At 31.7% G+C, this 14,056-nt stretch overlaps 1 protein-coding gene across 6 annotated transcripts in view; it reads right to left on the bottom strand.

Annotated features, from left to right (window-relative positions):
* Positions 1-14,056, bottom strand: part of LOC143236800 (plexin-B-like) — a 240,581-nt gene that overhangs the window by 20,417 nt on the left and 206,108 nt on the right. For all 6 annotated transcript variants that reach the window (XM_076475369.1, XM_076475371.1, XM_076475368.1 and 3 more), the window contains exons 6-17: positions 10,394-10,535; positions 8,694-8,853; positions 8,203-8,299; positions 7,149-7,257; positions 6,192-6,320; positions 5,893-5,985; positions 5,465-5,549; positions 4,836-5,008; positions 4,134-4,279; positions 2,885-2,987; positions 2,543-2,679; positions 255-431 (exon numbers count right to left, since the gene is read on the bottom strand). In XM_076475369.1, coding sequence (XP_076331484.1) covers positions 255-431; positions 2,543-2,679; positions 2,885-2,987; positions 4,134-4,279; positions 4,836-5,008; positions 5,465-5,549; positions 5,893-5,985; positions 6,192-6,320; positions 7,149-7,257; positions 8,203-8,299; positions 8,694-8,853; positions 10,394-10,535 — 1,551 coding nt within the window. The remainder of the gene's footprint in view (positions 1-254; positions 432-2,542; positions 2,680-2,884; positions 2,988-4,133; positions 4,280-4,835; positions 5,009-5,464; positions 5,550-5,892; positions 5,986-6,191; positions 6,321-7,148; positions 7,258-8,202; positions 8,300-8,693; positions 8,854-10,393; positions 10,536-14,056) is intronic.

Here is a 14,056-nt window from a genome sequence, read left to right as displayed (position 1 = left end):
TTCTTCTTAGGTACATAATTGTTCATATGTATTTGCTATTATAGAGAATAGCCATATCTAACAAAAATGTAAGGCTTTGAATTAATTAACCTCTACCAAGTTGACTTTCCCTCAAATTTGGGAAAAAGACACTCTTCCTCTAAGTGATAATGAATTATATTAAAAAACATAATGATAGTGTCTGTAAGAAGAAAGTCATACCACAAAACATGTGGGGATTGCATACAAAATGTGAGAAAAATTGTTTAACTTACCTGACAAAACTTTTTAGTGGGTATATTCTCAGGATCGTTGGATTGAAAGTGTATATAAATGGATTTGACAGGGTAAGGGTAGCATTGTCAATTATGAGAAACAGTATCTTGACACTGTAGTTTGGTGAAGGGGCTCTTGTGGTTTGGCAGCTGACTTGGCTGTTGCTGGCTAATGTTCTACAGAAAATAATATTCTTACAATGAAACAAACACACAGCAATGTGTGTTGTGTAAAGTGAAAATTACCAAAGGGATGACAAACTAATTTTTGATGTTTTATTGAATATTACCACAAAGAATTCCAGAGTACTAAGGCTGAAACTGAGCAACTAAGTAAACCTCTGTGTCTGTAAATAGAGATACATAATGTCACAGTTGCTAGTTCCCAGGAATAATATAACTTTCTTCTATACACTACATAATATTTTATCAAGTAAAAATCTTTAATCTACTACTACTACCTATAAAAAACTGTTGATTGCAATATGTACTTAATAGTGCTATATTTATAATGATTAAATAGTTTAAAATTATATTCATAAAGAGAAGTAAAGAAAAATATTAACAGGAATACTTTTTAAATGAAGAAAAACAAGAAGATAAAACAAACAATAAAACATTTTTACTCTTTCCAATGCTAACTGGAGCATAAAAAAGCATATCCTTAGATCAAACTTTAATACTGATATATTTTGATTACCAATATCATTTCAGTGTCTCACCTTTATCAGCATGTCTTACTCCTATCCTACTACCTCACAAAGTTCAACAAATTTTATAAAAAATAATAAGTAAAAGTAAAGAAAAATATAATATGTCAACCAAACATTGCATCTATTATATCAAGTGCTAGGTCAGACTTTTGGTTAATACCAGTGCTTATCAGGGGAAGCTAGAATACAACAGATGCAATAATGGTTGAGACATCACTTATATCATCAATTACTTCAACAACAGGTTTTCTGGTGTAAACTAGAGAACCAAAAATACAATCTAATTTTTTTACGAACAAAATGAATTTACATATTATCATAAATAACCATACAGAAAATCATACATCTGAATTAGATAATAATACATTAGTCTGGGTTTCTAGAACTATTATACAATATTACTGAAATAAAGTTCCATTTGAAATTATATTAAGTGAATAGATATGTAAATCAAAGAAAGAAAATTAGGATTTTTCACACGTAATAACTAATAATTTCATTTGCCAAACTCTATATCTATTTTAGGTTTTAGTTTCTCAGTTAGCATTACTACAACATTATTGTTGTCTGAAAATGACTTTTTTAACACTTTGATATCCATGATGTAACTGCAAGTTATTAAACCATTGTTTAGTGAGGTAATGTTCTAAAGTACTATATTCTTTTCTTGTTATATTGCTTTGGAATATAATGCTCTTATAAGACATTATTCTCAAACTCAAAAATATTATACAATATATGTGGACAAAGAGAGAAAGTGACAATAGGGTGCATGTAAGTCTCTGAAGACAGTTTATTCACTTAGGTGCATAAAGGGATTTTTCCCTGTTTTGAAAGTGTTCATAAACAATAGAATAACTTACTCAAGTAATAGACTCACTCACAGCTTATGCTAACAGACTATATTTTCAATGTTTGAAGCACCTTACTGTGCTTACAGAATTTCTCTTTAATGTATTTGAAAAATGTTAAAGGATAAAGGAGACCAAAAAGTTTTGTAACTATTACCTGGATGTTGAACAACTCTAATAGAAAGTATGAATATTTTTTTGAGATATTTATAACCTCACTTGCATACTACATCTTCATTTATGAACAAGATTTTTTTGTGAACCAGTAAGTTTGTGTTAGAAGTGGTTAAAAGTTCATCTCAGTGAGTGTGTCTCTTTTTCTTTTTATTATGGCAGAGTTGTCACTGGGTAAAACAATAACATTCGATAGAGGATAATGGTTCTGTGTTTAGCCATAACTAAAAGATTGATCCAAGATGAGAAAAAAATGAAAGTGTTTATAAGACATTAAAAAAATTTTACTTGTATATAAAGTATTAAATATATTATTATTGTAATATGTATCTTGTAAAGTATAAAATAATCTCATTACTAGTGGTTAAACTGGGATTTTGAAAGACATAAAACTCTTTTGTACTTTACGTTACATAGTGTTTCAATCAGAAAACCAGAAACTCTAATGACTTGATTTCTCAATAGGCAGAATTCCATTCTGGCCCACTGTACACGAATTTAACCCTTGCTAGTTATGTTTTAGACTAAACAGTCTGTTGCTTGATCTCACCTATCAACTATACAGGGCAAGTTGTCCAAATAAATTTCCATATGACTGCCAACATTCAGATTCTCCCCACTGAGGTACAACCTGGTTCCACCTGCCATGGGTCCAATAGTTGGGTGAATATTTTCCAATTTCACTACCTGAAAATTTTAAAAGTTTTGTTTGAGTGTAGTCATTCTTTGTTTCTTAATCATTTTATATTACAGTTTTAATGATGATTCAATTCTTTAAAAAAGTGATACGACCAAGTAAGTAATGTTTATTCAACTGCAGTAATGAAACACACGTTCTCTATTAATATATACACTTCTCTCTTTTTTTATTCAATAGAAAATTGCATCTAACCTTGTACAAAAACTGTTCTCGAGCTCTAGTCAGACCTGCATTGTTTCCAACTACAATCTCAGCAGCTCCAGGTGTTTTGTTGGGGCCTGTACGACACACGACTCTGGACAGTGCAAAAAATGCAAAATTTTATATCCGTCAAAATATTCATGGCATCGTCTACAAAACAAAAAAATCCTTTCCTTGCACAAAGATACAGGAAAGGGGTAACTACAGACTGTCAAAATAGACAAAACTTCTCTATTATTTTTCCTTTAGTGTTGCTCTAATTGACAATGACTGTTGGCACAATAATAAAAGTTCATATATCTTAAGGTAAAACATTTCTTTTGAGAAAACCAGTTCTTGAATAACTGAAAGTTAAGGCACTTGATTTTTTATTTTATTTCCCTATTTAAGTATATTCATTCTAATGTTTCTCTGAAACATCTTTTTTTGAATTAACTTTGATTTGTCTATTTTACTGTGTATTTCTAATATGTTTTGTCAAGTTCCCTATAACTGTTTAACCATTTTCATTGATGCATAAAACACCCTATACCATGAGGAATTTTTTTTATATACCACACTTTTTTAAAGTGGTAGATTGTTTTGGTTGGTAAACTAGTGAACAGTTAATATTTAAAAATTATATTCTTTACTTCAAAACTAATATTTGTTACAAACGTGTAAATACTTACAAACACACACACAGGTAGTTGGGTTTGGTACCATAACAAAAATTATCAAAGCTGGGGTTTTTATTTTAAACTTATAAAGTTCATTTTTGCAATATTTTACACTAGGAATGTTAGAAAGAGCTAACTGACAATTTGAAGTAAGTAATAGTAGAACAAATGGAACAATTAGTGACATCTGAAAGGCTGAGAATCACATTCTGATTAAATGTATTATGTATATTCGCCTATATTTGATGGATATAACAAGTTTAAACATCCATAAAAACGTTTCTGTTGTTAATGTCATAGCTATTTTTAGGGTTACACCTTTTCAAGTTTTATTTCAACTGGCGTAACTTTAAACATTTGAATTTGATGTTTTTATGTAAGAAGCTTTGTACATGTACATATTTAAAATTATAGATAATTTACAGAAAGGTATGAAAGGCATTTAAAAACATTGTTTTTCAAATAACAGATATGCATATGCTATAAAATTTCAGTGTATCTCTAATGTTATACTTCAGTAGAATTTAAAAAAAGTAAATAAAACAGTTACTTTCCTGGTAGTTGATTCCTTCAAATCTTACCTTACTGATACACTGTATTCGACTGGAATGCAAGGAATACCTCCAATTGTTATCTTGTTACCTATTTCTTCTTCACTTGTACCAAGATTACTTCCTTCTATAGCCATTAAAGTGCCACCTTGTATGGGTCCACTAAGTGGATGGATCTATTTCAAAAGACACACTAACAGTTGATGTCATATCAACTACACAGAACATAAGTCTTACTAAGACAAATAGATTTCACACTGTGATCTATAAGAAAACCATTTTAAAAGATCTTGCATTCATTAGAAGGTGCTGAAAAGTTTATTATCCTTAAATCTGATTGTGTATAATATCTCAGATGGCAAAGTATGATCTGTCGATTAATAACAAGGAAAGTATTAACAGTATTAACAATATTTGTTTTTACTAGCCTGAGTGTATAACAGCTTTAAATATACACATAGTGTGTTGCATACTGCAAGTTTTTAGTTACTGATTAACTAGAAAGAAATACTATTACACAATGTTTAATATCAAAATGTAAATGCAGTTAGTTGTATGTGTGCATGTATATAAAATTTGATATGCTTTATATATATATATTCATATTTATTTAAGTATTTCAAAGTTAATGTTTCTACTTATATTATTCAACTCTGCAATATTATTATTTAGTAAATTTACTAATTTCCTTTAATTTTAAAGTATAATAATTTAAACAGAGAAGAATCTTACCCAGTCTATTCGAGGTGGAGGACATGTTAGTGCGGGTGTCTCAAGACAAGAGTTACTATAACTACACTGGTCACCACACCAAGCACATCGAAATTTTGGGTGTCTGGTCAGACACAGAGAACAGTCTGCTTGTCCTCCATGGCTTCCCAGTAGATGACACTTGTACAGTGTAACTAAAAGTAATAAAAAAAAAACAACAAATTATCAAGTTAACCAAGAAGACATGATAATAGATATGTATCAAAATAAAAATAACTTTGTCAAAAGCAAAAAATACTTCTCTTTACTTTTCTATTTATAAAAAACTAAAATAAAATTCAGTCAATCCAAACTGTCATTTAAATCATCAAAATAACCTTAAGCTTATCAAGATGACAATTAGTATTTGAAACATTAACAGCTTTATCCTCGCAAAATTAAATGGATGCTAAAAGTATTTGCTTTGAAACATTTTATAATTACTAGAACTATCTGTTAATAAATATAATTATATTATTAACATTAATAATTCTAGCAATAACAACTTGTATAAAAAAAAACATTTATAACAATGTTTGTAATTAATATGAACATAGATTGTTTAAAATGATTAAAATCATGAAAGACAATGTAATTTGAAGATACAATACCTGTAGTTTGATCTATGTAAGAGTCACCATGCCAGAAAACTGTCAATGTTGCATTCAATTGGCCAATTTCAGTCTCATAGGTATACTACAGTAAAAGTAGAATATTTTAGTATTATCAATTTTATACAAAAAGATGTATATAAAAGCTATGATATTTAATACTGCTCAACATAAAGATTTTAAAACTATATCAATTTTAATTCCACCAATTACAAGCAAATTAGGATTAATACAAACCAAACTTAAAATAATGTTTTAACACTATTTGTATTTAAACTTTTGCATAAAATGAAAACAAATTATTTAAAGATGAAAAAATCTAGAAAAATTCCACACAAGATCAGACAGAATAAAAATAAATAGCAAATTTCTAGTTTTCAGACGAAATATATAAATAAACAAACTATGACATTAGGAGTACATCTTACCACTGTTTCTGCACAGGTTATTTTATTACCATAAACCCTTGCTAGAACTCTTTCTTTGGCCCCTTCAATCTCTACAACGCACTGAAAATTGTCCTGCAAAAAAGGAAACATGGATAAAAGCTCCATAACTCAGTTCTTCTCATAAATCAAAGTTTGTTGAATTTCAGAATGTTATTTTAAAGTAATGTACTAATTTATTAGCTAGTGTAATTGATAAAGAAAATCTTATTTTTTTACAAAAGTTCTCATAAAGACTGCAATGAACAAAATAAGTATTTCACAGCAGTCACTATGCTTACCAATAAACTAGGGAGGTTCTTTCCATCTAAAGATATCTCCTTCCTTACTCCATTAGGAAGAAGAATTTCTTCCCTCATAGCAAAACTAGGACAATAACGTCTTCCTTTAATTAGTGAATTCTGGGGGCTCTATCAAAGAAAAAAGAAGAGGGATCAATATCCCCTCATCTAATCATCATTCTGAAACTCCATATAAATCATACTACAAACATTAAATTAATTTCAATTACAATTTTAGAGCATTTTCTCGTAATTACTGCAGTTACTTACAAAGAATTTGATTAAATTCAATACTTAAGCAAAACATCAAGTGCTAAGTTTTGGATGTGTATTAATATTGATTTACAATTAGTACAAGCTAACCACTTAGAGAGAAACTAAGTTTCTTTTATAACCCATGACAATGTACTTGAAAAGAAAAACTGCTTTAAATCTCTGAGAGATCTCATTTATAGGATCGATGTATATATTATTGCAGTAAGACTTTATTTAATTTTGTGTCTATGATTATGATCACAGATATTTTTATGAAACTTTTGATGTTTCTAATAGTCAAATAATTAGTAAACAGATGGAATCAATTATTTCATAACATTTAAATGTACTGACAACAAAAACAATATTAGAAAGCACTAAAATCAAAGATACAAAGTTGAAGTTTGGGAAAAAATAATTAAAATGTTTTTGATAAATATATATAAATTAGTAACAATAATAATCTGAATTTATATCTTAATCAAAAACATAACTGAGGGGTGTGAGAAGAAAAAATTACAAACGTTGTTTCACAGCTTTACCAGTTTAGGCATTTTACAGTACTGCATAAAGCAATTTAATGATCAGTTACAAATAAAAAAATCATTAATTTCATTTTTTTTTAAATATAATACAAAATACATATTATTTCAACTAAGAGCTATGCTAAGTAAAAGCTAAAATCTGTTTAACAATACAAACATTTTCTCCAGTGATTATGGTTCGAAGACAGAAGCTGCTATTGTGCATACAGCGGTTCTCGTGTAAACACCAACTACATGCCCATGAACTTGTCACACAAGATGAACATCTAAGAAGAACAATAAATGTCAGTGTTACAGTTTTGTTTTAAATGATCTGTTGTGATTTATTAAAATAAGTTCTGTAACTGAATTAATAAAATCTGATCATATAAACTTAGTACTGTTTATAATTCTAAGAACTTAGAAGAAAAGCACAAAATAATGTGTCAAACATGCTATATCAGTCATATTCAGTGCTGAATAAACCTTTTGCTCAATAGCAGGACTCATCAGACTGGCTGGGATACAATAAGCATGGAGATCGTTCACATAATCAGTTTCATAAACAACAGCTATAATACTGTGAAATAGATTAAGGAATTGAGTTATCATTTATTATTGAATTCATTTATGAATCAGAAATATGGTGTGGACTGATAACACAATATTATTTAAGTGTTTATACTTAACAGTGATTAGTTAATATCATTTTACTTTAACTAACTTTACAATTATTCAGAAGAACTGGCAAACCAGCATGCTAATCTTCTGGATCACCAAAGCAGAATATTGTTACATTTATTAAGTTACAGAATGAAATATGTTTCTATCTTGACAGTTCAACTCTGGAAAATTCAGAAAAAAGTAGGAAAAAAAGGTAGGATTAAATATAGCATAATATGCTAATATGTACATTTTTTATAATGTAGATCAAACCAAAGACAAAGATGAACTTCAACAAGATACAATCTATTTATTAAATCCATGATTTATATCCCATTGCACATTACCTGGTAAAGAATACGTGGTTACTTGGTATTACAATGAGTAACCCAGGAAATTAAATTGACTTTTTTACACATGAATAGAGCCTGAATGGAAAGCATGTGATATTGACAACAGACGAGGGAAAGAAAAAAAAAAGACATAAGAAATAGAAGAAAAATACGAACTTTAAAAAAGTATTATCTTATATTCAGTTATAGAATGAATTCATAGTGTGATAAACTTACGTTTCATGTACAGAGCAATCATAAAATGCAAAAGGTTTGTGAAGAAAATCAGTATTGGTTTCACTGGAGCGGACGGCTAGGTCCACAGTGACATGATCTGACAAAAAAAATAAAAGAACTTATTTCAAAACTACAATAAGATAGACCAGTAATTTAAATCATCATAACATAGTCAAAGAGAGTAAAAGAACTAAAAAATATTCAAAATAAATTTATATTAGTATCTCTAATTCAGTTATTTTAATAGAATTTACCTATTCCTTGCACTTATTTTATAAAACATTCATAATTATTTTAAATGTGGTTTGTTAATATGCTTCTATTATAATAACGTAAAATTCATTCTGTAGTTTGATGCTCATAACAGTCAAACCCTTAACAGAATGAAATTTATTATATCATAATCATTGTTTGAATGGTGAAATTAAATATCTAACATAATGTTTCTTGTGATTATTTTGATTACAGTTGTTCAGCACTGTAGATTTTACCTTTATCAGGTAAAATGGAAGGACGGTCCTCAATTCTTGGTGTCATACATGCAAGTCCTGTTCCTGTCACTTGAGCCCTTATGGTTGCACTGTTACCAAACACACAAAGATAATGTGCCCCAAATGGTAGGTTGGGTAGTTGGTTGATAACCAGCTCCACCTAGTACAAAAATGAAAAGTTAATGGTTATATATAGTTCATTTTTCAATACTGTTACACAAATCCAATGGCATTAATATATATAAGTTGAGACCCAAACACAAAACATATCAATAAGAATTCAAATAAGAATGTATGCACACACTAGTTTAGATGTGAGCTAACAGGAAATGCCACATAAAATTACTAACCTCCCATTTTCTCTCTGCTTTTCCAGCCAATTATCCTGATAAATATAAAGTGTCTATTTATAACTTTAAAAGTATGATTTCCACAGTAACTATTATTTATCTTTAGCTTTTGAGTTATCACATACTCTCTCCCTAGACAAAAAAAGTACCAACTGCTAACTCTTGGTCCACGCTGCCTCAAAGTTGGACTGACATTTTGCAGCAATAACACATAAGCCATGTGACCTTGAATACAGAGTTTTATTTGTAACCACTCAACCAAGTCTAGCCCATTTGTAAAATCTGGATGACGATACAGTATGTCTCCATCAAGACATAGAATCCAGCCACAAGTCCACAAGAGAAATGTATACATTTTGAGCCACTTCTTATGGAACTTTGTTACTTTAGCTTGTTAAACTGGGTCCATAAAAGTTGCTATTTTCTGCACTGTTAATGAACAGTTTGGGAAAAGAAGACAATATTAATTGCAAGAAATACTGTGAAAAAAACTTCTTTCTGTGATAATTGTGACTAGAGCCCCTAGTTATAGGCTTGAAAACATAATTTTTGCACTTTAACTTGTTTCTCTTCTTTTTTGACAATCCCTATTCCATTTTTTTTTTAATTAACAACTTCTAACTATCTTGTTTCTTCTGGGTTCTTTTATATCTGTAAATATAAAGTGTTGAGTGTTAGCTGTCTCTGACATGTTTTTGTTGTTATTTTTGCAGGGGAAGTAAATTTCAGCGAGTGTAATGAAAAGCGTGATAATTATATGAATGATATGGTCTGGCTTTCAGATTTTTTAAAATTTATTTGTTAATAGTTTTATTTTAGATTAGAATATGGAACAGCTAAGATAGACCAATAGGTCACATGTTTTACAATAAAGATTTGGCTTCAGTACTCTAGCACTCTTAAATCTCTTCAGATGGCCCAGCATGGCCGGGTGGTTAAGGCACTGACTCGTAATCCAAGGGTCGCGGGTTCAAATCCCAGTTACACCAACATGCTTACCCTTTCATCCGTGGAGGGGGGGTGTTATAATATCACGATCAATCACACTATTCATTGGTAAAAGAGTGGCCCAAGAGTTGGCGGTGGGTGGTGATGACTAGCTGCCTTCCCTTTAGTCTTACACTGATAAATTAGGGACGGCTAGCGCAGATAGCCCTCGAGTAGCCTTGCGCGAAATTTAAAAAAAAAACTCTTCGGGTAGAAATATTATTTGGACTATAAACGCAGCATTATATAATTTTTTTCTTCCTAAATATATCAAGATAGTCGATACAAAACGTTAAAAGTGTTATTATATCTGTACCTATTTCGAAAATATCCATTACAGTAGATTCGTTTCTTTTAACTTACCATAATCATGCTAGTAACAGGAAGCTGTTCCGGTTTGACAGCTTGAACATCGATACATTGCTGAGTGTTTAGCGAGAGCCATCGTGGTGAGCTGTCGCTGAAACCGCTGGTGGCGTTCTGACACGCACTCGTAACTGTACACCTGAGAAAGATTAAAACCAACAACATTTACACATTTTTATACCACTATTCCTGAACAGACGGCGCTTCAAAAACCTGTAGAAGTTTTTGCTGCAAAATGAATATTACGAAATACCTGAATTCGACCTGTATGATCATTAATGAGAGTGTAATTATATGTTATATCACTACATTATTCATTCTCTTTCATTTTAGTTACGCTGAGTAAGGTACTTTTATTCACGACAAAGCTACTGAGGTCGTCTTGTCTTCCGCTGTTCCTAACTTTCAAATAATGACTAAAATTGAAGGCAGTCATTTGGAAGCATCCTACAACTTACCATTTGCGGTAGAGTATTAACTATCACTCATATAACACACCCACAGATTAAAATGCGAGAAATATTAGTAGCTACATAGATACAAACAAGTCTCGCCAGCTCCGAAATTAAAGGTTCTACCATAAGGCTAACCTGTGATTTTGCCAAATTACAACGTGTGTTTATATATATTCTACCAGTTATAAGAAACACAGTTGCTAATACACACATCTATTGTTCAAATAGTTCATGACTATTAATGTATGTAAATATTTCATAAGCTGGTACGTTAAAATAGTTTCGGTTTTTATTGCTTAGCAGTTTCGCATTTATAAATGATCTTCAGCGAACAACCACAGAATACTAATACCATAACGCACAAAAACAGAATAAAACTACATACAAACTAAATATAGACAATAAAACATTTCCCTGTATTAATAAAACCATCACTAGATGTGAAACCCAAAAACATAAAAATTATTTTTAAAGTTTTTATACTTTCGTATTTTCTTTTTTTTTTTGTATATCTATGTATTCGTTCTCGTGTTTACAACAGCTGATCGTAAACATCACGTGCTGTAACTCAAGAGTAAAATAAAATATTTTCCACTTCAGTTACCACACCACAATACGTTTCTTGTTTATTTGTTTTTATTTGCTCTGATTATGTTATTTGAAGAGAAATATTAAGCAAAATTTTCCTTGGTAACGCTTTCAATCATCATAAGTCAGTTTTGACTATTACATCACTGGTGGGGCCTGGCATGGCCTAGGGCGTTAAGGCGTGCACTTCGTAATCTGAGGGTCGCGGGTTCGCGCCCGAGTCGCGCCAAACATGCTCGCCCTCCCAGCCGTGGGGGCGTTATAATGTGACGATCAATCCCACTATTCGTTGGTAAAACAGTAGCCCAAGAGTTGGCGGTGGGTGGTGATGACTAGCTGCCTTCCCTCTAGTCTTACACTGCTAAATTAGGGACGGCTAGCACAGATAGCCCTTGAGTAGCTTTGTGCGAAATTCCAAAACAAACAATACATCACTGGTGAGTAATCCACAATGTCCTTTAGTCAACGTGGAACCTCCTAGCTTCCAAAAACCAAAACACAAGTAGTTTGAGAAAGTTTATGATGACATCAGGTTAAGTCCAGAAAATAAAAAAACAAACAAAACTATAATTAATAACTGCTTGTCTACCACAGTTTTTACAATATTCAGTAGACAGTAAATATAAAGGTAATGATATTCCATATAACTGTTTTTACATAATTAATAACTGCTTGTCTACCACAGTTTTTACAATATTCAGTAGACAGTAAATATAAAGGTAATGATATTTCATATAACTGTTTTTATTCAAATGTATCTTTCTCCAGCTTATGACTGTTAAAAGAAGTCTTTAAAAGGGTGTTGTTTGAAAGGCCGCATTCATTTTTCAGATTCAGACAACTCGACTCAGAAGACGACAACTCCCACGGTTAGCAACACGCTAAGTTCCAGTAGTTCAAGAAAGAAAAAGGACAGTTCATGCCAGACTTCAATCCCAGTTCCACAGAATTCAACAACCAGCCAGACTCAAACCATTACCAAGATAACCATCGACGCGATAGTACAAACTGAAAAACAAACTACCTCCACGCAGAAAACTCAAACCAAAACCTCGATAAGAAACAAAGCATCACAGACCAGCGAAGAACAACTCACTGAAGAACAGCCAGTAGTTCCACCACCGAGACCACGTTTTTCAATTGCACCAATGGGCTTCAAGTGTGTAAACAAGTTCATGATGAAGTTACCACCTGATCTACAAGACTGCAGCTAACAGTTTCCACGTATACCACCAACATAGTTTGTTTTTTTTTCTCTCTTCCCAGCTACTTCCGGGCACGGTCTGGGTAGATTATTCGGCGCCCAGGCCGTGAAAGTGGGTTTTCTCGGGGTACTTCCGTTTCCCCCCACAGCAAAATCTCTGGCATCGGACCTGTAGGTCCCAGCCTCATTCTGAAAAGGGCCGTTTACCCAGTCACAGGGTATCAAATCAATCATAATAAATTTTAAAAATCAATTCACCAGCTGCCAGTGTACTCCGTCCTCGAGCCAAGGTCTGGCCCACTTCACTTTCGCTGCTCTCGTCCAGTTTTCCCGTCCTTCCTCTCACTCACAAATACCCCACTCCATTTTCGAAATATTAAAAATAAAGTAAAAATTCCACGGATATTATAGAAAATTTCTCATGTAAGGGGACGAAGAGGAACTACAACGTTCCTGAACACCCCAGTTGGAGAGAGAGAACTCATCTGATTTCTCTCTCTCTAAACTAAACCCCTGCCACGTTAGTTTGCGTTTGCCGTATTTCTAGCCTTAAGATTAGTTTAGGTTGTTCATCAATGATTCACGTACATTATTTCAGAATTAGAGAAATTAAGCTTAAGTAAGAAAATTTCACGTTTGAAAAAATATAAATGATATTTATAGAAACCTGTTGTACGTTTAAAAAAGAAGATAAATCTGTGCGTTCAAAAAAATGTGTTACGCACTGCTTAGACTGAAAATGGCACTAATGGTACATATCTGTTGCACTATGTGTTTATTTTAGAATTTCTAAAGATATTACATCTGAAGTAAACGGCGCTATTTAATCAACATTTGATTTTTTTCTGGCAGTCCAAACCTAAACACTTAAGTTAGCGGCATGCTAAAGCAGGCTGAATTCATAAACAACACTAGTGGAAACAGCTTACATATGATACTTTTACAGAACAATGGAAACTGAAGAGCGACAGGTGACACGTGTGCATGACTAGATTTTCTTCTACACAGTATTATAAGGTTTATTTGCTTACGACGATGTCAGGGTTGGCGAAATTTTATCAATAGTTTTTCGTTAGATGGCTCCAATATCACGACATTTCCTTCCTATGCAGACTTTTGCCCTTCTTTTAATCATGCTAAATTACTTCCTCTTTTTGTAATAAAGCAAGTTGTTATTATAAAGAAACAGCTTTCTTTAAAAACTACGCATGTTTATATAACCGAAACTTCCAGAAGCAAATCGGGGACATCAGTAAAAGATAGAATGACAGCTGAAGACTATTTGACATCAGTAAAGGATGGAATGACAGCTGAAGACTATTTGACATCAGTAAAGGATAGAATGACAGCTGAAGACTATTTGACATCAGTAAAGGATAGAATGACAGCTGAAGACTATTTGACATCAGTAAA

The sequence above is a fragment of the Tachypleus tridentatus genome, chromosome 13 (assembly GCF_004210375.1).
Source record: "Tachypleus tridentatus isolate NWPU-2018 chromosome 13, ASM421037v1, whole genome shotgun sequence".
NCBI lineage: Eukaryota > Metazoa > Arthropoda > Merostomata > Xiphosura > Limulidae > Tachypleus > Tachypleus tridentatus.
Note: the sequence above shows the minus strand (reverse complement) of the source record. Positions and strands in the feature narration are given on the sequence as shown.